General features: G+C 53.7%; 3 protein-coding genes and 1 long non-coding RNA gene across 26 annotated transcripts in view; 3 read left to right on the top strand and 1 right to left on the bottom strand.

Annotated features, from left to right (window-relative positions):
- Positions 1 to 8,873, top strand: part of FAM193B (family with sequence similarity 193 member B) — a 32,202-nt gene extending 23,329 nt beyond the window's left edge. For 20 of the 21 annotated variants that reach the window (XM_058724556.1, XM_058724573.1, XM_058724564.1 and 17 more), the window contains 4 exons: positions 3,987 to 5,007; positions 5,164 to 5,239; positions 6,077 to 6,174; positions 8,491 to 8,873. In XM_058724556.1, coding sequence (XP_058580539.1) covers positions 3,987 to 5,007; positions 5,164 to 5,239; positions 6,077 to 6,173 — 1,194 coding nt within the window. In that variant the 3' untranslated portion in view covers position 6,174; positions 8,491 to 8,873. Of the gene's footprint in view, positions 1 to 3,986; positions 5,008 to 5,163; positions 5,240 to 6,076; positions 6,175 to 7,868 lie in introns of all 21 variants that reach the window. The other variant, XM_058724548.1, reaches the window with a different exon arrangement.
- LOC131509272 (uncharacterized) overlaps positions 5,411 to 22,439 on the bottom strand; it is a 25,154-nt gene continuing 8,125 nt past the window's right edge. Inside the window, exons 3-7 of one of the 3 annotated variants that reach the window (XR_009260401.1) lie at positions 17,354 to 17,509; positions 11,079 to 12,299; positions 9,893 to 10,015; positions 8,462 to 8,840; positions 5,411 to 5,685 (exon numbers count right to left, since the gene is read on the bottom strand). This is a non-coding gene — a long non-coding RNA (uncharacterized LOC131509272). Of the gene's footprint in view, positions 5,686 to 8,461; positions 8,841 to 9,892; positions 10,016 to 11,078; positions 12,300 to 16,897; positions 17,064 to 17,353; positions 17,510 to 22,439 lie in introns of those variants that run through there. The other 2 variants (XR_009260402.1, XR_009260403.1) reach the window with 2 other exon arrangements.
- Positions 11,447 to 16,872, top strand: DDX41 (DEAD-box helicase 41). Its single transcript, XM_058724722.1, has 17 exons — positions 11,447 to 11,587; positions 11,669 to 11,779; positions 12,034 to 12,193; positions 12,271 to 12,345; positions 12,472 to 12,532; positions 12,660 to 12,796; positions 13,185 to 13,257; positions 13,379 to 13,532; positions 13,609 to 13,745; positions 14,599 to 14,761; positions 14,941 to 15,072; positions 15,364 to 15,435; positions 15,571 to 15,667; positions 15,807 to 15,956; positions 16,040 to 16,111; positions 16,228 to 16,338; positions 16,518 to 16,872. The coding sequence occupies exons 1-17, from the start codon at positions 11,561 to 11,563 to the stop codon at positions 16,652 to 16,654; spliced, it is 1,869 nt and encodes a 622-aa protein (XP_058580705.1). The 5' UTR covers positions 11,447 to 11,560; the 3' UTR covers positions 16,655 to 16,872.
- The window catches only part of DOK3 (docking protein 3), a 4,632-nt gene continuing 1,017 nt past the window's right edge, over positions 18,825 to 22,439 (top strand). The window contains exons 1-4 of the mRNA XM_058724792.1: positions 18,825 to 18,978; positions 19,929 to 20,234; positions 22,040 to 22,139; positions 22,250 to 22,422. Coding sequence (XP_058580775.1) covers positions 18,913 to 18,978; positions 19,929 to 20,234; positions 22,040 to 22,139; positions 22,250 to 22,422 — 645 coding nt within the window. The 5' untranslated portion in view covers positions 18,825 to 18,912. The remainder of the gene's footprint in view (positions 18,979 to 19,928; positions 20,235 to 22,039; positions 22,140 to 22,249; positions 22,423 to 22,439) is intronic.

Here is a 22,439-nt window from a genome sequence, read left to right as displayed (position 1 = left end):
CTGTGGCACCAAAGCCCCTTGGTCTCCTGCTTGCTTGAGCCCTCACATTGCCCAACAGGCATAGCTCCCTGATCTACGCTCTTCATCATTTCTGTCTACCACAGCTTCTTTGTCAGACCTCCAGATTCTTCTCAAACCTCCAGGCTTTCCCCACCCAGCCTTTCTTTTTTGTTAGATGACCTCACTTCCTGTTTCAGCAAGGGAAAAAAGCCAGCAGACAGGCACTCTCTCAGCATCTTACCACTCCACCTGCAGACTTGTTGTCATGAGGGAAGAGTTTACCCCTTCTCCTGCCTAAGGCCTTACAGTCCTTTACTGCCTCCTCAGTCTAACCTCAGCTTCCTGCTCTGGCTTTGGCCTCTCCTCTGGGCTGTCTCCCAGTGTTTCACTATGCCCAGTACTCTCTCTTTTGAAAGCAAATTGTGCCTTGAGGGTACAGCCTCCCTCCCCTTCCCCCCCCCCCCTTCTGTCTCTCTCTCTCTCTCACCCACCTCACCTCTTTCTCTTTCCTGGCAAATTTCTTGAAAAATGTTACCTGCATTCACTGTCTTTGCACTGTCTTCACAAACTATCCCCCAGTGACACCAGTGGCCACCAGTGACAACTTTGTTGCCAAATCACACTCTCCTGGCCCACCTTCTTTGTCAGCTAGGCAGCATCTCACATTTTGTATTGGTTGTCCTTTTCAAATATTGCTTTCTTTGGCCCTGTCTTCAGCCAGGCGGGGACAGGGAAAGGACAATGGGAATGCCGTGTTCTCCAGATTTCTCACCTTCTCTGATCTCTCTTCTGTCTCCTTTGTGGACTCCTCTTCCTCTCTCTGACCCTCCCCCTAAAGGATATCTTTCTGAGAAAGAGAAGCCATCTAGATAGTGTTGTTCCTGGTTCGTTATGTCCACCTGTTTCCTCCCTGCCCTTCACACTGATATCTGCTGCTACTGGGCACCTCCTCACAAATGTCATACCAGTACTCAAACTGAGCACATCCAAAACTGAGCTTATTATCTTTCTCCAAAGAGGCCTGCTTTTACTTCTTCGTTGTCTGTCTAGTTAATGGCACCACCACCATCTACCCAGTAGCCTGAACCAGAACCCAGGATGCCGTTCTGGGAGGAACGCATCATGGTGATTGAGAGCAGCGGGCCTTGGAATCGGACCTCAGTTTGGAACCTGGCTCTGCCACACTTGCTGGATGACCTTGGGCAAATCACTTCACCTCTAAGCCTCAGTTTCTTCATCCACAAAATGAGAATAACAGTAGAACCTAACTCAGATGGTTGCGAGAATGAAATGGAGTGATGCACAGAAAGGTTCGACAAAATGTGTGGTCAGGGAAGCTGCTGCAGCAGCACCAGTGGTTGTCAGTGTCGTTCTTGTAACTCCTCTCATTCTCTCCCCACCTGCCACCAAATCCCAGCCACACTACCTCCCAAATAGCTCAGACCATCCACTTCTCTCTCCACCGTACTACTACTACTTAAAAAGCCTTCAGTGGCCGAACATTGCCCTCGGGATCAAACCCAGACTTGAGCCTGCAGGGCTCTTCAGGATCCAGTCCTTGCTTAGCTTGCCAGCTTTCTTTCTCAGTCTCTCCCCTCTGGCCTTCCTGCCCACCACTCCCTACCACTCTCCTAAAAGAAATTGGGGCTCCAGCTCTCCCTATGAATATTTGCATTCCCTAAAGATTGTGTGTGCCCATTTCCCAGTCTTTACACTTGCTCCTCCTCCTGCCTAGAAAGTGCTAGTCTCTGTCCAGGACGATCCCAGTCACCCTCCAGTGCCCAGGGAGATACTGCCTCCTCTGTGGGAAGCGCCTCTGATGGCCTGGTCTGGGTTCCCAGAGTATCAATAGTACTTTCTTCCCTGTTACTCAGCATTAAACAGCCTGTTTGCATGTCTGCCTCCCTCAGCAGAATTCTCATGCATAGTAAAATTGCCCAGAGCCCAGCCCAGTGCCTCCTAGTTGATGGTCAAGAAGTGATTGTCAAACAGGATTGAAAGCCATAGGAACTGCAGATCACACCTGGATGTGCTGTCCCAACTCTGCCACTTTCTAGCTATGTAACCTTGGGCCAGTTCCTTATTCGTTCCAAAGTCACATGTCCTCATCTGCAAATTGAGGATAATGTTTGCCAGGGGCCATTGTGAGGGTGAAACGAGATGACATGCAGGAAGGGTCAGGCTCATGGCATGTAACAGAAAGTTAGTGTTCTGTGCTCTGTCCTCCTCTCACTACCAAGCCGTACGTGGTCCCACATCGCTCCCTCTAACTCGTTTTCAGATTTGAAATCCTCCATAGAACTTCCATTCCTAACAGAAAAAGTTGGCTGGTGCAGGGGAGGAGTGATTTGAAAGGCCTTCCAGTCCTTTGTCCATCCTCATGGCCTTAAACTTCAGGGCACATGGCTGGAAACACTGCTCCAGACTGAGCTGCTTCCTCACATGAGCACCATGGTGCCAAGGCACAGCCTTGTCAGCACCCAGGGAAAGGGACACATGCCCCCTCAGATGTCCTCCTAGCAACACCATGAGGAATAGGTAGGTAGTTTTTCTACCGAATTAACAAAGGGGGACAATAAGATTCAGAGAGAGTAAGTGATTTGTCCAAGGTCCCACAGTTGTGGCGCTAGTCAGTTGCAGAGCCATATTTAAAACAGATGGATGCTTGCTGGGGCACAGAGTCACCCTCTTTAAGTTGACTCTGAAGTGGTCGCAAGCCCTCTTTTCTCTCCCCAGTTTCGTTTTCCTGTTTCTCCCCTCCATTCCCACATCAACTAGAAATACATGAAATGTGGAAGTCATCTAGCCCCTCGCCCAGCGCCACCATCACCTCCTTCCCGTGGGCTTTTGACATCTGTCTCCCATCTCCCTCTAAAGGCCTGTTGGGGGGCGCCTGGGTGGCGCAGTCGGTTAAGCGTCCGACTTCAGCCAGGTCACGATCTCGCGGTCCGTGAGTTCGAGCCCCGCGTCGGGCTCTGGGCTGATGGCTCGGAGCCTGGAGCCTGTTTCCGATTCTGTGTCTCCCTCTCTCTCTGCCCCTCCCCCGTTCATGCTCTGTCTCTCTCTGTCCCAAAAATAAATAAAAAACGTTGAAAAAAAAAATTTTTTTTTTTTTAAAAATAAAGGCCTGTTGGCCTGCTGGTCACTTGAGGTTGAGCAAAGGAATGGGGTGACTCAGAACCCAAAGACTCTCATTTTTACTCTCCAGAACGAGATCTGTTGACACTAACAGTCCAGCCCCCAAGTTCTCACATAGGTAGAGTGGCTGCTTTTACATCTTGCTGTGGGGCCCCATGTGGCTGCCACTGTATGCCATCAGGCACATTTCAGGCATGGCCTTGATTACTGGAGACAGCTGAGTGGTGAGTGGCCTTCGTATGGGAACTTCGCCCTCTTCCATAGTGCCCATACACACATTCCTGCCATCCAGAGCAGTCTGACCTACCATGGTGGCCATGGTGGTCTCACAGCCCATCTTCTTAAAGCCCTCGCCCCTCATGATACCACAGCTTTTTTCCCCTACCACCAGCAGAATTGGAGAGAATGCTTCTGTAGCAGCCATCTGCCTCACATGCATCCCCAGTTTTGTCTTCACTCCAGAATTATTGTTCCCCCCTTTTGCAGATGAGTCCACGGAGACTCAGCAAGTGATTGAACTGCTTAAACTCAAGCCTGGAAGGCAAGGTACAATTAGCTGCATTCCTATCCCTTTGAGTCCTAGTGTCCGTAGGCCCTACGACACCAGGGCTCTGGATGAACAAGCTATAAAAACCCTATCCTTTGTGGGTCTGTCTCCATCCCCAGGACATGCACCTGTCTGATTGCATTTCATCCTCACTCCCACAGGGTGGGTGAGCAGGCCAGGATGGCAACACCCTGCCTCTAGCCAGTTAGCTGCAAAGGCGGGCCCCAGGCTGATGTGTCAGGTGTCACACTGTGCCTGGTAGCTGCCTGGCCTCCGCTGAAATTGCGTCTTATGTTGGCAGGAAAAGGAGAAGGCCCACTTGGCAGCAGAAGCTCTAAAGCAGGTGAATCGTAGTGTTTCTGGAAGCCGGGAGCCAAGGCCTGCCAGGGAGAGGCTCTTGGAGTGGCCTGACCAGGAGCTGGATCGAGTAAATAGCTTCCTGAGCAGCCGTCTGCAAGAGATCAAGAACACTGTCAAGGACTCTATCCGTGCCAGCTTCAGTGTATGTGAGCTCAACATGGACAGCAATGGATTCTCTAAGGAGGGTGCTGCTGAGCCAGAGCCCCAGAGCCTATCCCCCTCAAACCTCAATGGTTCCTCAGAGCAACGGCCTGACATTAATCTTGACCTGTCCCCTTTGACTTTGGGCTCCTCTCAGAACCACACGTTACGAGTTCCAGGTGAGCCAGCCCCACCATGGACAGAAATGAGAGGCTCCCACCCACCATGGACAGAGGTGAGGGGGCCCCCTCCTGGTATCATCCCTGAGAATGGGCTAGTGAGGAGACTCAACGCCGTGCCCAACTTGTCCCGGGTGATCTGGGTCAAGACACCCAAGCCAGGCAACCCTAGCCCTGAGGAGCCAGGCCCAAAGGAGGTTCCCAGTTGCAAGCAGGAGCTGCCCGAGCCTGTGGTCTCAGCTGGGAAGCCGCGGAAGGGCAAGAGACAGGGCAGTCAGGCCAAGAAGATCGAGGCAAGCCCAGCCCCACGGTCCCCTGCCAGCCTTGAGGTTCCCAATGCCAAGGGCCAGATCCCCAGCACCAAGCAGCCAGGCAAGGCCACAGAGCCTCCCAAGGTGGGCAGCTGTGCTGAGGCTGGAGAAGGGAGCCGGGGGAGTCAGCCAGGACCAGGCTGGGCTGCTGGCCCCAAAGCTGACGAGAAGGGCAGCTCCTGGCGAAACTGGCCAGGTGAGGCCAAAGCACGGCCTCTGGAGCAAGAGTCTGTGCAGCCCCCAGGCCCAGCAAGGCCACAGAGCTTGCCACAGGGCAAGGGTCGCAGCCGCCGGAGCCGCAACAAGCAGGAGAAGACAGCCGCCTCCTTGGGTGAGTGCACCAGGAATTGAGTGGCTGACCCCCACCCCCACCCCAGCCAGGCCAGAGGGTGGAGGGTAATCCTTGCGTGTGGGCAGTGCTGCCCTAAGAGCATGACCCCAGAGGCCTGGCCATGGGCACTAAGCCCTCCTGGCTGTGTCTTCCTAGACGATGTGTTCCTGCCCAAGGACATGGATGGGGTGGAGATGGATGAGACTGACCGGGAGGTGGAGTACTTCAAGAGGTAGGTGTGGGGATGCCTTCTCGCCCACCCACACTCAGGCTCTCCCTCAGCCCAACTCCCTCAGAGGGAGAGCCTCTCCAAGCTCTCTCCCACCAGTGTATCTCCTGGAACCCAGGTGGCCACATGGCAGGACAGGGCATCTGGAAAAGTATAAGGGACAGGGAGAAGGAGGCATGTCAGGCCCCAAGAACCAGGGCTTTCTCCAGCTTTATTCACTTTGTTTATTCATTTGCACTTTCTCTGCTCTGCCTGGGCTGAGCTCTAGGGTAGAGGCAAATCAAACACAGCTTAGGTGCAGAGAGAGCCATAAACAGTGTTGAGTGCTGTTGGAAGAGTAAGGGTATGGGGCTGTGGGGGAGGCAGCTAGAAGTGGGGCGACAGGCGAGGCTGAAACGTAGGCGAGGCCAGGGCAGCCTTCCTAGTAGAGGTGGCAACCAAGCTGAGACCTGAGAAATAAGAACAAGTGGGCAAGGTAAAACAGGGCCTTTGTGACAGCGGAGCTAGTAGGTATAGACGTTTGAAGCTGAAAGCAACATGCAGTACCTAGGGGAACAGAAGGCAACCCAGTGTAGCTGCAGTAAAAATACACTGTGAGGAGCAACCCTGTATCCTGAGGCAGTGTTGGTCTCTTAACACATTGTTCCCTTGGCTTGTGGGCACTCTGTCCAGAAAGCCAGCAGAGCTCACATAACCTGCTAGATCCCAATACCCTGGAACCAAAGGACTGGTACAGAGCTGACTTGGTTCCTTTATTGACCAGGACACACAGGTCTAGAACGGGGGTCTAGCAGTGAGAACCTCTAATTGTGCTTTTTTGGTGTCTCTCAAAACCAATAGGTTCTGTTTGGATTCTGCAAAGCAAACTCGTCAGAAAGTTGCTGTGAACTGGACCAACTTCAGCCTCAAGAAAACCACTCCCAGCACAGTTCAGTGAAGTATGGAGACCCCTAAGTATTGCACGTACTCCCTCTCCCCAAGTTCTGTCACTTCTGTGCCCCCGCCAGACCATTTCATGCTCTGGGGCACATGGAGTTAGCCTAGCAGCTTGCCAGCCCTGGCCCCTGTACCTCCACGGCAACAGCACCACAAGTTACACTCTCTGAAGATATCCTGGGCCAGACCCTCCTGTGTTCCCTCTTGCCTGTGCTCCTGAAGGATCCTTCCTGCACTGCCATCCTTGGACTATCTCTGCCAGGCCCCTGCTTCCCTTACCATCTGCCTCTCAAGCAGCCGTAGTCCCCAGAGGACTGCCCCCACACCTGACATTATTAGCCTCAGGGTTGAATCTCATTTGCCTGGCCTGGTAGGCTACCAGGATGCTTCCCAGCTAAAACCATACAAGAAGGGGCCAGCCCCAAAGGACCAGTGAGAAGGCAGATGAGGTAGACCAAGACCTTGGAGAGGTCATTTAGGCATGGAGGAGTTGGTGAGCGCTCTCCACAAATATGACAAGCTCCATGAAGAAATGATAGCTGGGCTGCCTCCTGAAGAAGAGATCTAGCCCTGAGCTGGGCTCTGGCCTCCTCTCCGAGCCACCTACACTGGTCCTTTGTCTGAAATGCTGACATACATATTTTTTTAATGTTTTATTTATTTATTTATTTTAATTTTTTTTTTCAACGTTTTTTATTTATTTTTGGGACAGAGACAGAGCATGAACGGGGGAGGGGCAGAGAGAGAGGGAGACACAGAATCGGAAACAGGCTCCAGGCTCCGAGCCATCAGCCCCGAGCCTGATGCGGGGCTCGAACTCACGGACCGCGAGATCGTGACCTGGCTGAAGTCGGGCGCTTAACCGACTGTGCCATCCAGGCGCCCCAATGTTTTATTTATTTTTGAGAGAAAGAGAGTGAGGAAGGGCAGAGAGGGAGGAAGATAGAGCATCTGAAGCAGGCTCTGCACTGACAGCAGCAAGCCTGATAGGGGGCTTGAACTCACGAACTACAAGGTCATGACCTGAGCTGAAGTCGAATGCTCAACCGACTAAGCCACCCAGGTGCCCCTGCAATACTAACATATCAGATGATGTTCTGGACTGCAAATAGAAGACCAAGAAGGGCTGAGAACCATAGTGTAGGAGAGAAGGCTGGCTGGCAGACAGGCCTTGGTGCTGGGTTTGCAGCCTAATGGCTGTGCAGTGCCCTGTCTTAACTCCATGCTCTGTCCCTGGGATCGGGCCTTTTCTAGCTGGCAATCACACAACTTGCCCTTAAGGCAACAGGAAACTGAGGCAGGTAGGCTGAACTCAGGGACCCCTGGGAGGGTGTCCTCACCTGTACTTCTCCTTTTTTCAGTGCCAGGAACACGCCTCTCTGGGCCAGGGCAGCAGACTTCCTGGACCCTCAGCTGAGTCCCTTTGTCATTTTTTGGGTCAGGATTCCCCACCCTTGATGCTGGCTTCAGCTCCCCAGGAACAGCCCAGAGAGCCTGAAGCTAGGGCAGTCTTTGAGGCTCGGCTCCCTATGGCACCTCAGGCTGCCCGGAGTCAGGACTGTCTTTAGACTCACCTTAGCCCCTCTCTCTGAAAGGGCTAGGTTCCCTGGTCTTTGGCCAAACTGAAATGTCCACACCCTCAGGAGCTTCTGCCAGGACCAGGGTGCCCTCCTGCCTCTTTTTTCTACCTCCACAGGATCCAGGAGTGACGGGGACCCCAGGCACTTTCATCTTTTGCCTCTTCTGAAAATAAAAGGGGCACATCTTCTCCCACAGCCCAATGCCCTTGTCAGCCAGGAAACCTCATCCAGCCGTCTTCTCTCAAGGACTCCCTCTTTGGTTGATTTCTTTTCCCAAGACTGAAGATGTTCCCTCCCTGTCCCACTCCCACCATAAGGGCTCTCCACTGCTTTTCCACCCTCCTCAGAGTGGGAGCCCTGAGAGTGCATGAGAAAGCAGTGCTGGCACAGATTTGGGACCTAGCCTGGGCTGTGTACCCAGAGCCTGAGGCAGGAGTCAGGATGCATATGCCGCCTCTCCCCTTCCTGTCAGTAGGAGAGCAAAGACCAGAGGCTGGGCTCTTACCCTACCCTGACTTGGAAAGAGGTGTGACAGGGGAGCTGTCCCCCGGCAGGGTCTTAACTTTCATCCTCTGCTGGAGATAATCAAGGAAGTCTATTCAAGATTTTCAGCCCAGGGAGTAAAAATAGCAGGCAGTTGTTCCTACCCATGGGGACCCATGGAAACCCAGAGCCAACATGGGGAGGCTAAGTCAAAGTTCTCACTCACGGTGCAGTCATGCTCTCCTGTTTTCTCAGCCCCTGCCGGGTCAAGCTTCTTCAGGGTGTCCTGAGACCCCAACTGCCAGCTGAAGGTCTACAGTTTCTTCCGCCACATCCCTATCCACCTGCCCAAGATCCTCCCTGCTCCTCGCCATCCTGGACCAACCAAAAGTTGAATGGACGCTGTGCCATGCTGGGGCCCCTCAGGACCTCCGCAGAGCCGCTTCCTGGTGCTACGCAGCCTCCTCACTCAGAGCCCGGGGGCTGAACTGGCTTGTGGGCTGGGGGCTGATGGTACTGCTGGCCCAACACTGCTCTCTTTGTGTTTGGTTTTGTTTTTGTTCTTGTTTTTCAATTCTTTACTTTTGATACTGTGAAGATCTTTCCTGCCGAAAGATAAAGCAACATTTGGACACAGAGTTCGGTGTGTTGGTGGTTTGCTGGTCTGGGACGGGGGTGAGGTGAGGAATGTACTCAGAAGCATGGGCTCTGCCTTAGTCATTAACCTCATTGAGCACATACTATGTGTCAGCAGTTCAGTAATTTCCTCTTAATTCTTACAGCAGTTCTAAATGGGACTGTTATCCCAATTTATAGATGAGGAAACTAAAGCTAAGATGGGCAAGTGACTTCAGTGCACTCAGTCTGGCTGACTAGGATTAGAGCATAGGCCTGTATAACAGCAGCATCTGTGCTCTTTCCTCCTGTTGGGAGGACTCTGGTATGTAAACTTGAGCAGCTGTTTCCCCATACTGTGTTTGTTTCCCCCTCTGCAAAACCAGTGAGTTGGAGGAGTGAGACTCGATCTCTTTGCAACTGATGTGAGATGGAGTCTGGGAAAGGCTTACGGCCTTTATGGACTGTACACCTGTAACCTGGGTGATTCACATTGTCAGGAGAAGTGGAATAAATGAAGTTCCTATAAATTGGATCTGACTTTCCAATGGGAATGAGACCTGTAACCTAAGTACTGGATTGTAGAGGATAATGAACCCTTCTGTAAAGTAAAGCAAACTACCTCATTCCTACCCCACCCCACCCCCACAGTAAATCTGGTTCTTAAATTCAGATTTTAATATAATAGGTTTGTTAAACAATGCTTTCTCGTACACACTTGTGTTTCCAACTCCTTGCCCCCAATGTCATCTTCTCTCTAAAACTGACACTTAACTTGAGCTTGTGTGGGAAGCAGTGGAGGCTGTGGCCACTCAGTCACTAAGAGCCCTTTATGGAGAGGTGGGAGCAGGATCAGAAACTGTTCCCTCCCCCTTCTCTTCCTCCCAGGTCGAATCCCACCACGGGCTGTCAGTGCCAGTTTCCTCTTCTAAAGATGTTAAAAAGCATCACTCACAGGCTCACAATTCCTGATGCCTGGACTTTCCTAATCTCCAAGAAAGTATGCAAACTCCCCTGTGAAACCTGTCTGTATATGTATTACCTTTGTTCTTCTTTCCTTTCAACTCTTGCACCAGGCTCCTGTGCTGCAACTGAACTGGCATAATTATCTAAAATTCTGCTTCATCATTCAAAAATTGCAGGTCTGATCAAGGAGCTGCTTTACCTACAGAGAAAAATCTGTGGGTGGCATTCAGAGGCTTCCACAACCAGCCCCCACCTCCCAGCACTTCACTCCAGCAATACCAGATGACCTCAGTCTTCATCTAGGCCTGGCACTCTCAGGTCTCCCAACTTTTGCTCACACATTTCCTTTTTCCTAGATTACCTTTCCTTTATCATTTCCTGCTTATCCTTCACATTCAAGCTGAAAGGCCATTTTACAATGAGAATCAATTTGCCCTGCCTTGTGATGCTTCCAGAAAGTACTACCTTATCTGTCTTAAAATATTTCTCCTGAATATCAAGATCCATTATATTTCTGTCTCAACTAATCCATAAACTCACAAGTCAGGTTTGTGTCTTCATCTTTCATTTGCTTCAGCACTGTGCACAATACCCAGCACGTGCTCATGTTAAATACATGAATGGAGGAAAGAATAGTACTGACCCATAACTCCTCTTCAAGTCACCAGTGGGCTTGCCTGGGTGGCTCAGTTGGTTGAGCCTTGACTCTTGATTTTGGCTCAGGCGATGTTCTCCCAGTTGGTGGGATGGAGCCCGGAGCTCAGGCTTGGCAATGACACCGCAGAGCCTGCTTGGAATTTTCTTTCCCTCTCTCTCTGCACCTTTCCTGCCCTCACGCTCATTCTTTCTCAAATAAAAGTCCCCAGTGAAGTTGAAGTTACTTTTGACAGGGCCCTGCATGCCCTGGTCCCTGTCTACCTATCCAGCTTTAGCTCTGACCACTCCTATCCCTACAGCAGCCGGCCACGTGACCCTTCTGTTCCTTGAGGAATCTGTGTGCTTGCACAAGGCCAGACCTTCACTCCTGCAGGGCCCTCCATCAGAAGGCTTCTCTCCCTTTCCTCCCCTCCCTGTTCTGAGATTCGACACTTCTCTGGAAGCTCAGATCTAGGTCTCCTCGAAGCCTCTGGTTCCCCAGGCAGTGAGTTACTCTAAGCTCTATCACAGCATTTACAATAATAATAACTTCGTACATAAGTACAGACCCTCAGCGAAAACACTGTCATCAGTATTTTATTTATCCCTCACCACTCTGAACATACGTGTTGTCACATAGATAAGGACGCCAGTCACAGCTGCAGTGCAAGTTGATTCGTTACCCGCGCCCCGTGCCCGGGATGCAGTCCACGGTGGGGTCCCAGCTGGCCCAGTCCCGGAACGTGCCAGATGACGTCAGGCTCTGGGCGAAGCTAGGCCTCCGCTAGGCGGGTCTCTTCTGTATCTCCACTCGTGGGACCTTCCACCAGTCTTCGTTTGAGCGTTTAGCGCATGCTCCAAGTCCTCCAGCGTCCCATAATGCATTGTATGACGCTTCGCCCTCGCCCCTGGCAACAAATGCGCAGCCGCCCAAGGGTACTTTGACGCTGCACTGCCTGACAGGGTCTCGGGAAAGTTTGTCCCTCTGCGCGATCCGGCACTCAGAGGTCGTTACTAGGTGCCGACCTTCCGCTTCTTCACATCTGATTGGATCTCACGCAAAAATTGAGGCGGGGTTTTACCGTAGCGCGCCTGCGTACAGCAAAGGATGGAGGACTCGGAACCTGAACGGAAGGTGGGAGCGAGGTAGGGGTCGGTGCGGGTGGCGAGCAGCTGTGAAAGCGGGGGCCTGGGCCTGATTCATGTGTATCTGTAGCGGGTTCGCACAGATGAAGCGACTGCCACAGGAAGCCGCTCCGAGGCGGAGGATGAGGACGACGAAGACTACGTGCCTTACGTGCCTTTGCGACAGCGGCGGCAACTGTTGGTGAGAGCCTCGGGTCGGAAGAGAAATGAGGGTGTGGGAGGGAGGGTGGCATCCAGTGGAGTGAGCTGTCAGTAGTTGGGACCGTGGCCCCCAGGCAAACGAGGGACTGCCAGTCTGATCTGAGGGGTAGGGCACCTCCATGTCGCGTGGCCCAGGACCCTCTCCCAAAAGCCAAGATCCTGACGCAAGCCCCCTGGGCCCGATACTCCACTTTGTCTTGGGCTTGGCTCTGAGGGGCGCTGGTGGAACCTCAGCTCCAGAAGCTATTGCAACGAAGGCGCAAAGGAGCTGCGGAGGAGGAGCTGCAGGACAGCGGCAGCGAGCCCCGGGGAGATGAGGACGACATCCCTCTGGGCCCACAGTCCAACGTCAGCCTCCTGGATCAGCACCAGCACCTTAAAGAGAAGGCTGAAGGTGTGCTGGGAAGCAGCGGGGAGGCTCAATTTGGTGCACTGCTTTGGCATGTCTCTGACATCTGCTTCTTTTTTCAGCTCGCAAGGAGTCTGCCAAGGAGAAGCAGCTGAAAGAAGAGGAAAAGATCCTGGAGAGTGTGGCAGAGGGCCGAGGTATGGTTGTAGTCAGGCAGGGGGAGAGGTGCACTAAGCCTCCTCCCTAGCCCCAAGCATGTTATATCTGAAGGTCCTGGCCTCTGGGAAGCAAGAGCCATCCCTGAGCCACATCTGTCTCCTCAGCTTTGATGTCGGTGAAGGAAATGGCCAAGGGAATCACATATGACGATCCAATCAAAACCAGGTATGTCTTTCTAGTCTGTGGAAAAGCAGTCATCTTTACTTGGCATGGTATGTGGCTGAGCCTGGCAGGGACACCCCAGAGCCAGCTGTGCCTGGGACCTCTCTTGACCCCCACCACCCACTCACAGTTGGACACCTCCCCGTTATGTCCTGAGCATGTCTGAAGAGCGGCATGAGCGCGTGAGGAAGAAGTATCACATCCTGGTGGAAGGAGATGGTATCCCACCACCCATAAAGAGCTTCAAGGAAATGAAATTTCCTGCAGGTACTGGGAACTTTGATGGTCAAACAACTGTGAGCCTGTGTTCCAGCCTCCCCTGAGCTTAGCATCTGCAGCGATGAGTCAGGTAGTGAGAATGGAGGGATTTGAGGAGGGGTTTCTTTAGGTTTGAATTACATGTGTCCTAGTTGTCCCTATTTACTGTCCTCTGCCATTAGGGAACTTCAGTGGGCAAGTGACATTAGCCTTAAATGGACCTGGGTGCAAATCCTGCCTCCACTCAGCCTAGAAGTCTTGGACAAGTCTATTTTTCTCTCTCTCTTTCTCTGGGCCTCATTTGTAACTCAAAGAGGGTAGTGCTAATTTTACAGCTTTGGGGGCCTGATAAAGTATCCATGAGACACAAGGATGATGCTAAAGTTGTTTTCCATAGCCATCCTGAGAGGCCTGAAGAAGAAAGGCATCCACCACCCAACACCCATTCAGATCCAGGGCATCCCCACCATGTGAGTATGGGAGGCCCTGAAGAGGGTGGTGATGGGAAGGAGTAGTCACTAGGTGTCCATCTGGAGATCCATTCCCTGCATTCTACTGAACCTGATCATCAGGCCTGTTCTCTCCCAATAGCCTGTCTGGCCGTGACATGATAGGTATTGCCTTCACGGGTTCAGGTAAGACATTGGTGTTCACATTGCCTGTCATCATGTTCTGCCTGGAACAAGAAAAGAGGTTACCTTTCTCCAAGCGTGAAGGGCCCTATGGACTCATCATCTGTCCCTCAGTAAGTAAGCCAGGCTGGAGGGCAGGGCAGAGACAGGCCTGCCTTCTGGTGCTAACCTCTGCCCCTGTGCCTGCAGCGGGAGCTGGCCCGGCAGACCCACGGCATCCTGGAGTATTATTGCCGCCTGCTACAGGAGGATAGCTCCCCACTCCTGCGCTGCGCTCTCTGCATTGGGGGCATGTCTGTCAAAGAGCAGATGGAAACCATCCGACAGTGAGCATAAGCACCCCCTGGGCCTCCCCAGAACCCCTAGATAAGCCAAAGCGCCCTTTGCTTTAACTACCCCCACATACCCTTACAGAAACCTTCTGTGGACCTAGTCCTCAAGAAGCTTTTTGTCTGATGGTGAGATCAGTTGGGTTGGGACAGAGGGATGTGGTAAGGTACTGTGGGAGCACAACAGATGGAATGGGGACATTTGGGAGGTCAGGGGGTCAGGGCATTCTGGGCAGAAGGCACAGAGGTGGGGGACCCAGGGTTTCCAGGAAGGTCAGAGCCATCCAGTGTGGTCCATCATGGAAGCTGAGGCACTAGGGCAGGGCTGGATCCATGGCCTTTCCACACAGCGCAGTCCCTAGGAGACAATGCCAGATGCTCTGGACCAGGCTCTGGGGTCACAGACCGGCCAGACCCAGACCCTTCTTTCCAAGGCATTCCCAGTCTCAAGGAAGATTCAGATACAGAAAAGATTAATTCAGAATACCAGGAAAGTGAGCCCGTCAACACCTACAAAGGGAGTTACAGGAGCACAGACTAAGGCCTGTTTGGAGATTTAGATAAACCCTCCTGGGGGCAAGGGGAGTAAGTGATCTAGAAGGGGGAAGGATATGCAAGCAGAGGTGACTCATGGCTGGGTAGGAGCTCTGGAGCAGAGCAGTGGTCAAGAAAGCTGTAGCCCCTTCCAGGAGAGATGTGTTTTGCAAGTAGGGCAGGGTGGTGGAATTGATGAGGGGACAGATGAGGAGAGACAGGAGAGAGGCCAGAGGGCAGAATGAGCAGAGTGCCAGCCCTTAGATGCAGGGATGGGCAGGTAGCCCTGACCTCAGGGTCTCTTCTTGATCCCCAGTGGTGTGCATATGATGGTGGCCACCCCTGGGCGCCTCATGGATCTGCTGCAGAAGAAGATGGTCAGCCTAGACATCTGTCGCTACCTGGCTCTGGACGAGGCTGACCGCATGATTGACATGGGTTTCGAGGGCGACATCCGCACCATCTTCTCCTACTTCAAGGTGCCCATGCCTGCCTGGCCAGAGCTTCTGGCCACCCTCCCCAGGATGCCACATTCAACTGTGGCAGGCCCTGAGGCCCTGCACTGCACACCCACTGGCCCTGATTCAGGGGGCTACATCCCAGCTCCTTGGTCTTCCCAGGCCTCCCATTCCCTCATTCCCACCCTACTCTTTTTCAGGGCCAGCGGCAGACCCTACTTTTCAGTGCCACCATGCCTAAGAAGATTCAGAACTTTGCCAAGAGTGCCCTGGTAAAGCCTGTCACGATCAACGTGGGACGTGCCGGAGCTGCCAGCCTGGATGTCATCCAGGTAGGCAGGCACTCCTGATGAGCGCACCTTCTAGGGTCTCTTTTGTGAGGGTTGGATCTGCCTAGGCTCCATCAAAGCTGTTGGAGTAGGGTTGAGGGACCACCTTGTGGTCACTGGGGGTTTCATCTAAGCCTCAGCCCTTAGCAGCAGACATTCTTAAGGTGACCAGTCCTTGATGACAATAGGCTTCTGGTCCCCTCCCAGCCAGGATTGGGGGCCCAGGCTCTGTGGCAGGGTCATGGCTGGTGAGCCCATTTGCAGGCCCACCTGACCTGGCCCCTGTGGTGGCAGGAGGTGGAATATGTGAAGGAAGAGGCCAAGATGGTATACCTGCTCGAGTGCCTACAGAAAACACCCCCACCCGTGAGTGCAGCCAGCCAGGCTGACCCTGGACCTCTGGGATGAAGGGGAGAGGGCAGTGAGGGGTAGTATGCTGGAGAAGGTTGGGCATGCCCAGTTGGAGTCAACCCTCATGACTGGAGTTGGTCCTCTGGACAGGTGCTCATCTTTGCGGAGAAGAAGGCAGATGTGGATGCCATCCACGAGTACTTGCTGCTCAAGGGGGTCGAAGCGGTGGCCATCCATGGGGGCAAAGGTCAGAGTAGTACATGCATAGGCATGGATTCTGCTGCCATTGCAGCCCCTCACCTAAACCCTTTCCCTGCCTGGTGAGCCTAGCACTACTTCCCAGACTCCTGCTGTCACTCTGATGGCTCCTGCCTAACCTTCCCCAGACCAGGAGGAACGGACCAAGGCCATCGAGGCATTCCGGGAAGGCAAGAAGGATGTCCTGGTGGCCACAGACGTAGCTTCCAAGGGCTTGGATTTCCCTGCCATCCAGCATGTCATAAATTATGACATGCCTGAGGAGATCGAGAACTACGGTGGGGAGCTTGGGGGTCAGCGGTGCGGGCTAGACCCCAACCCATGGGCAGTGGGCCAGAGGATCTGTTCCCTCTCTCTGCAGTGCACCGTATCGGCCGTACCGGGCGCTCAGGAAACACAGGTATTGCCACGACCTTCATCAACAAGGCCTGTGGTAAGTCTGCCACCAGGGCCACCTCAGCTGTCCCCTGGGTCATCTGCCTGTGGCTACATGGGTCTTGGCTACAGGGCCCAGGGTTGGTCCTGATGGTTCTATCCTTACCTCCACAGATGAATCGGTACTGATGGACCTCAAAGCCCTGCTGCTAGAGGCTAAGCAGAAGGTACCACCCGTGCTGCAAGTGCTACACTGTGGAGATGAGTCCATGCTAGACATTGGAGGTGACTGTGGAGCAGGAGTGGGGGCCCAGTGGGGGGTGGGGGGAGACATGACAGGAACACCACAAAACAAGTCTGTGCTGCACATCAGAGGGCAGGGGCAGGAGGTCCTGGGGGAGCCAAGGTCTGGGATATGGAGCCTGGCCTTGCGATCATGCTGACTCTCACCCCCGTGCCCCCAGGAGAGCGTGGCTGTGCCTTCTGTGGTGGCCTGGGCCATCGAATCACGGACTGCCCCAAACTGGAGGCTATGCAGACCAAGCAGGTCAGCAACATTGGCCGCAAGGATTACCTGGCTCACAGCTCCATGGACTTCTAAGCCATCTATCATACCTTGTCTCCAAGAGGCCTCAGTCTCCAGCCACCTCCCACATACACACCAGCCCCTTGGACAAAAAGCCAGCATCCTCGGCCCAGCTGGCCTGGGCTGGGCCAGGCTGGGCCTGGCTGCCTGCTCCCTGTGTCCCCCAGGATTCTATTTTTGTTCCCCTTTACCCCAGTTGTCATTAAAACACAAGCCTCTCTGGTCTCAGCCCAGCCCTGCCTCTGTGTTTCATCTTACCTGACCCCTGCCTCCTGGGTAGGCCTCACCCTCTGACTTCCATAGCCCCTCTGAGGCAGGGAACTGGCATCTGCTACTGCTTCCGCCAACACTCAGCCCGCTGGGTCTTAGTTGTGGAAGGAGCCATGTAGCTGGGGTCCCCTTCTGGGGGCTCTGGCTATCTCCTCTGGGCTAGCTGGATTGGTGACTCGAGAGACCGCATTGGTGGGCCAAGGGGAAATGGTTGGGTTTTCTGGTCTCTGGTTGGCTCTTTATAATCTCCAGCCTTGCCCCAGCCTCCCTCTTCCTGTCAGCTGAATGAAGCTCTTGGGGCCCCTTGGGAGGCGACTTCCTGCCTCAGGCCCCCTGCCCGCTTGCCGGCTCACACAGGCTCCCAGTAGGAACCCTCTGTTCCCCTCACCAAGGGGGTAAGCAGATGCCACAGGACTGCTGCTCAAGCCACTAGTGCTCACTTACCTCACCTCATGCCCAGCTGTCTGTTGGGCTCAGGATCCAGGCAATCCAGATAGACGTCTGCTGGGAAGCTCCTAGGTAAGTGGCAGAGGCAGATGAGAAATGAATAACGGGGTGGCGGTCAGGAGACCGCTGGCAAATGGAACAGGATTTCAGCATCTGGCAAGGGGTAGGCAGAGGAAGAGCACTGGCAACGATTTCTCTGTGCCCGGCACTTCATGTGCAAGACCACATGCTTATCCCAGCAGGACAGCAGTTGCTCAAGCCATGTTTGTCACTTGGTGTTTGGTTTGGGGCAAGTTACCTAATGTTTCTGAGCCTCAATTTCCTCATCATTGAAATGGCAATGAACATGCAAAGGACATGGTGTCAAGCTACTGAAGCTCGGGGCTGCCCGGACTGCACTGGATACAAAGCCAGGTGGAGAGACCCTTGGAAAGATTTCCTGCCCGCACCCCATATGTGACCCCAAACGGTATTGCTTAGCCTGGTTACACATTCCTTTCTAAAGGTGGCATTGAATGAGTGACATGAGTCTGTCCCCAGAATTCAGACACACACTCAGAGCCCCGATGTTAGCCTCCGGCAAGGTGAGGCAAAAAAAAAAAAGGTGCCCAGCAAGAAGCAAAGTTTAAAAAAGAACATGTGAACTCTCTAGGGGCCTACTGGGGGCATACCACCCACACTCACATGACCAGGCCTTGCCATGAGGACTGAGCTTCACTGGTGGGGCCAGTGAAGCTGGCACTCAGACAGCGTGGGGTGCTCAAGGGGACCTCCCAGGGAAGAGGCAGCCTGGTGCTGGAGTGGCACAGTGATAGGGGGTTCCCTGGAGCCATTGGGCTGAAGGGAGGTAGAGGCCAGAACATAGCACCTTGAGTGATGCACTGAGGAGCCCAGGCTAGACCCAAGGGCAGTGGGAAACCAGGAAAGGCTTGGGAAGGGGAGAGACCGGTTGGTTTGGGGCTGATAGAAAGGACCATGGTGGGCCCTGTGGGACAGTGGTTCGAAGGGGAGATGTGAGGCTGGCAATGGACAGGGGCTGTGAAGACAGGAGCAGATGAATATTAGAAATATTTCCAAGATAAAGACAAGCAGAGTAGGACTGAGAGGGTACCAATCAGGGCTCAAGAGTGGGAAAGCAGGGAATTGGCCAGTCTGGCTAGAGGGGGGGTCCTGGGGCAGGACTGTGGGAATGTCAGGTGCTGGGGTGTACAACCACCCTGCACAGAGGAGAGGTTGGAGCTTATGACTCACAGCCAGCTGACCCAGGTGCAGACATAGGTCATTTGCCATCCAGCGGTCTGAGGCCCCTGCCAGGGCCAGGCACACGTGGGCACCTTGGGCCAACTGAACCCCAAGGGAGAAATATGTGATGCCCCTACCCATTCCTAGCTCCTTTACTGAAGACAGGCTCCCCTCCCCCTCTCAGCCCTGCAGCTGCCTCTCTGGACAGAGGGAGGGGGAAGTGACCAGAAGGGGAAGTGTGAGGAGTTCCCCTCTGGCCTGTCACCAGTCTCCTCGGGGCGTCGGAGTGGCAGCCCTGGGGCCTGGCTGCGGCCATGGAGCCTCTGGAGACTCCCATCAAGGACGGCATCCTCTACCAACAGCACGTCAAGTTTGGAAAGGTGAGGACCCTAGCTGGCAGGCAGCTGCCCAGGACAGTAGGCTTCTGCCCCAGCCTCAGCCTACCAGGACCTAGGAGAATGGGGAAGGGAGTCAGGGTGGGGGACCCAAGCAAGGTGTTGGGGAGTAGAACAGAACCCCATTCTCAGCTTGAGTGGGTTGGGCTGAGTGGGCCTTTTTGAGAGTCTGCCTTGCTTACGGATGGGGAAGCCAAGAGTGGGGAGGGTCTAAGACTCCAAACCTTGGGGCAGAGCAGAGCGGCAAGGGTAGCTAACCCAACAGCCTTCCGCCCTGTGTAGTAGAGGCACCTAGGCCCCTTGAGAGAAGGCCGGGGGCTGAGCTGGAGGAGCCCCACCCTGCAGAAGAGGGCTCAGCTCCTCCCAGCTCTGTTAAGGGACATAGGGGAGTTTACCTTTCTCACCAGGCAGTAGGCCCTACACCCTCACAGCTCAGCTGCAGCTGCTGCCTGGTCAGATAAACAGTCTGTTTCCTTTGCTTTACGCTATTTGCATGTTTCCTTCCTTGCCATCATGAGACTGAGGCCTTCCTCCTGCCCCAGGCCTTGTCCCTCTGGCCCAAGTGATCTTTTCTTTGGGTGTTAGGGGGTACCAACATAATGGTAGTGTCAGGTGATCTGCTTAGCTGCTAGATACTTCGGAGACATGATCCAGCAGAAGCCTCAACCTTGTGTTCTCATAACTTTTTGAGATATGAGCACACTAGTGCCCAGGGGGGATCACAGGCAATTTGTGGAGTGGATTTGAACCCACAGATGACTGGCCCCAAGCACAGACTTTCCCCTGCTGGGCTGGCCCTGGCAAGGCCTCCTCCTCTGGGGCAAGCAGAGGCCAGCCTGGGTGGTCAGGAGCATTTGCTAAGCAGCTTGTGCAGAGCTGAGCTATGGGGAGAACTGCTACCCAAGGGTCTTATCCCTCATCCTCATCTCCCACAGAAGTCCTGGCGAAAAGTATGGGGTCTGCTGTATGCAGGAGGCCCATCAGGTGTGGCACGGCTGGAGAGCTGGGAGGTCCGGGATGGTGGCCTGGGGCCAGCAGGTGACAGGTCTGCGGGACCTGGCCGGCGTGGGGAACGGCGGGTCATCCGCCTGGCTGACTGCGTGTCTGTGCTGCCTGCTGATGGTGAGAACTGCCCCAGAGACACTGGTGCCTTCCTGCTCACCACCACAGAGCGCAGTCATCTACTGGCCGCACAGCATCGCCAGGAGTGGATGGGCCCCATCTGTCAGCTGGCCTTCCAGGTGAGCATAAGGCTGGTGGGCAGAGCATCCAGGGGCCAGAGGTGGACCACCTGACTCCCCCACCTTGTTCATCTCCATGCTCATTCACATCCTATCACTCAGCAAGTACCTGCCAAGCACCCATAAGCCTAGGGAAATAGCCCAGAAGCCCACAGAATGAATCTCCAGTGGCCATACATGCTATGGAGAACATGAAAGCCCGAGTAGGACCAGGGGTGAATGGCAGGACATTAGATGGGAAGGCCTCTCAGGAAGGGACAGTGAGACTGAGGGACAGTGAGACTGTCCTCAAAGACAAATAAGGACCCACCAGGCAAAGATCTGAGGGAAGAGTGATGCAGACACTAAGGTCTGAGAAGCGTCCTGAACAGAGGGAGCAGAGTGGGCAAAGGCCCTGAGGCAGGGAAAAGTTTGGTATGTTAAAAGGGCAGAAAGGCCAGCGTGGCTGGAGGATAAGGAATGGGTAGGAACCCAGGAGGGAGCAAAACTGGAGAACATGGTGGGACCAGCTGAAACTACTTTAGGACACATGCAGAGTTTGGAATTTTATTCTGAGTGAGAGAAGCCTTTGGCGTGGGTGGGGGGTCTTTGGGGAGCCAGGGACTGAGAGCTTTACAGCTTCACAGGGTCTGTGATAGACCAAAAGGAAATGAGGCTGGAGGTTCCTCAAAAAGTTAAACATAGAGTCGCCATATGACCCAGCAATTCCACTAGTAGGTGTGTATACCCAAGAGAATTGAAACAGGTGTTCAGATAGCACTTGTATGAGAATACTCAGAGCAGCGATTTTCACAATAGCTCAAAGGTGCAGACAACCCCAATGTCCATTACCAATGAATGGATAAACCAAATATAGTCCATCCATACAACAGAATGTTACCTGGCCATATAAAAAAGAATGAGATACTGATACATGCTAATACCATAAATGAACCTGGAGACCATCATGCTAAGTAACAGGAGCCAGACACAAAAGACCACATATTAGTATGATTCTATTCATGTGAAACACCAAGAATAGGCAAATCCATAGGGACAGACAGCATATTTGTTGTTGCCAGGGGCTGGGGGAAGGGGGACCGGGGAGTGACTGCTTATGGGTACAGGGTTTCCATTTGGAACAATGAACAAATTCTGGAATTAGATAAAGGTGATCGTTGCACAATCTTGTGACTATACCAAAACCACTGAATTATACACTTTAAAATGGTGAAATGGTAACTTTTATGTTGTGTATTTCAACACAATATTTTAAATTAAAAACAAACAAATGAAGAAAATGAACAGGAGCAAGAAAACCAGTGAGGAAGCTGTTGCATGTGACCCTGGCCATACTACTATGGGCCAAGGTGGTTGTGGAGGAGGTGCTGATAGAGCTCCGAGGAATTGAGGGGATGAGGAGTTGGAAGGGGGAGTTGGCCAAAGAGGCCTTGGGGAGGATCTAGTAGCCAGTTCACTCATGTGTCCCATCCCTGAAGCTCCTGCCCCTTTGTCACTCCAAGCTGTTAGGGACACATACAGGCAGGCCCAGTCCCTGGCCAAGTGCAGGTGCAATGGGGACATCCTCTTGTGTGTCACTACTTTACAGCTCTCGGCACCCTCAAGAGGGAAGCTGGGGGTTGCAGATGGGAAAATAGAGGGGTGCCCAAGGTCATGCAGTGGGTCAGGGGCAAAGCTGGAAGTGGCACCCAAGTCCCTAGGTGCTCCTGCTTGTCCTGGAGTCCTGGTTTACTGGCCCAGGGAAAGGATGTGGGAAGAGGAGTGGGGGTGAGGGCTCTAACTTCTGGCCTTTTTTCATTCCTTAGGGCACAGGAGAGTATCCCTCAGGATCAGGGGAGGTGGAGGCTCCCAAGAGGGGCCTGGTCCCCATGGAGGAGAATTCCATCTACTCCTCCTGGCAGGAAGGTGAGTCAGGGAGGTGCAGGTGCAGCCTCAGCCATCCTATACTTGGGGCTGGGTCCTTTGGAGGACCCATATAGGCTGTACCTGATGCCTCACCACCATCCTGCCTGCAGAGGGCGAGTTTCCAGTAGTGGTACAGAGGACGGAGGCTGCCACCCGCTGCCAGCTGAAGGGGCCCTACCTCCTGGTGCTAGGCCAAAACACCATCCAGCTAAGGGAGCCCTCCAGCCCCCAGGCCCTCTACACCTGGCCCTACCACTTCCTGCGCAAGTTCGGCTCTGACAAGGTGAGGTGCTGGGCAGC

This window comes from Neofelis nebulosa, chromosome 1 (genome assembly GCF_028018385.1).
Source record: "Neofelis nebulosa isolate mNeoNeb1 chromosome 1, mNeoNeb1.pri, whole genome shotgun sequence".
In the NCBI taxonomy this organism is placed as follows: domain Eukaryota; kingdom Metazoa; phylum Chordata; class Mammalia; order Carnivora; family Felidae; genus Neofelis; species Neofelis nebulosa.
The sequence above is the reverse complement of the archived record's forward strand: the minus strand, read 5'-3'. Positions and strand labels throughout refer to the sequence as shown.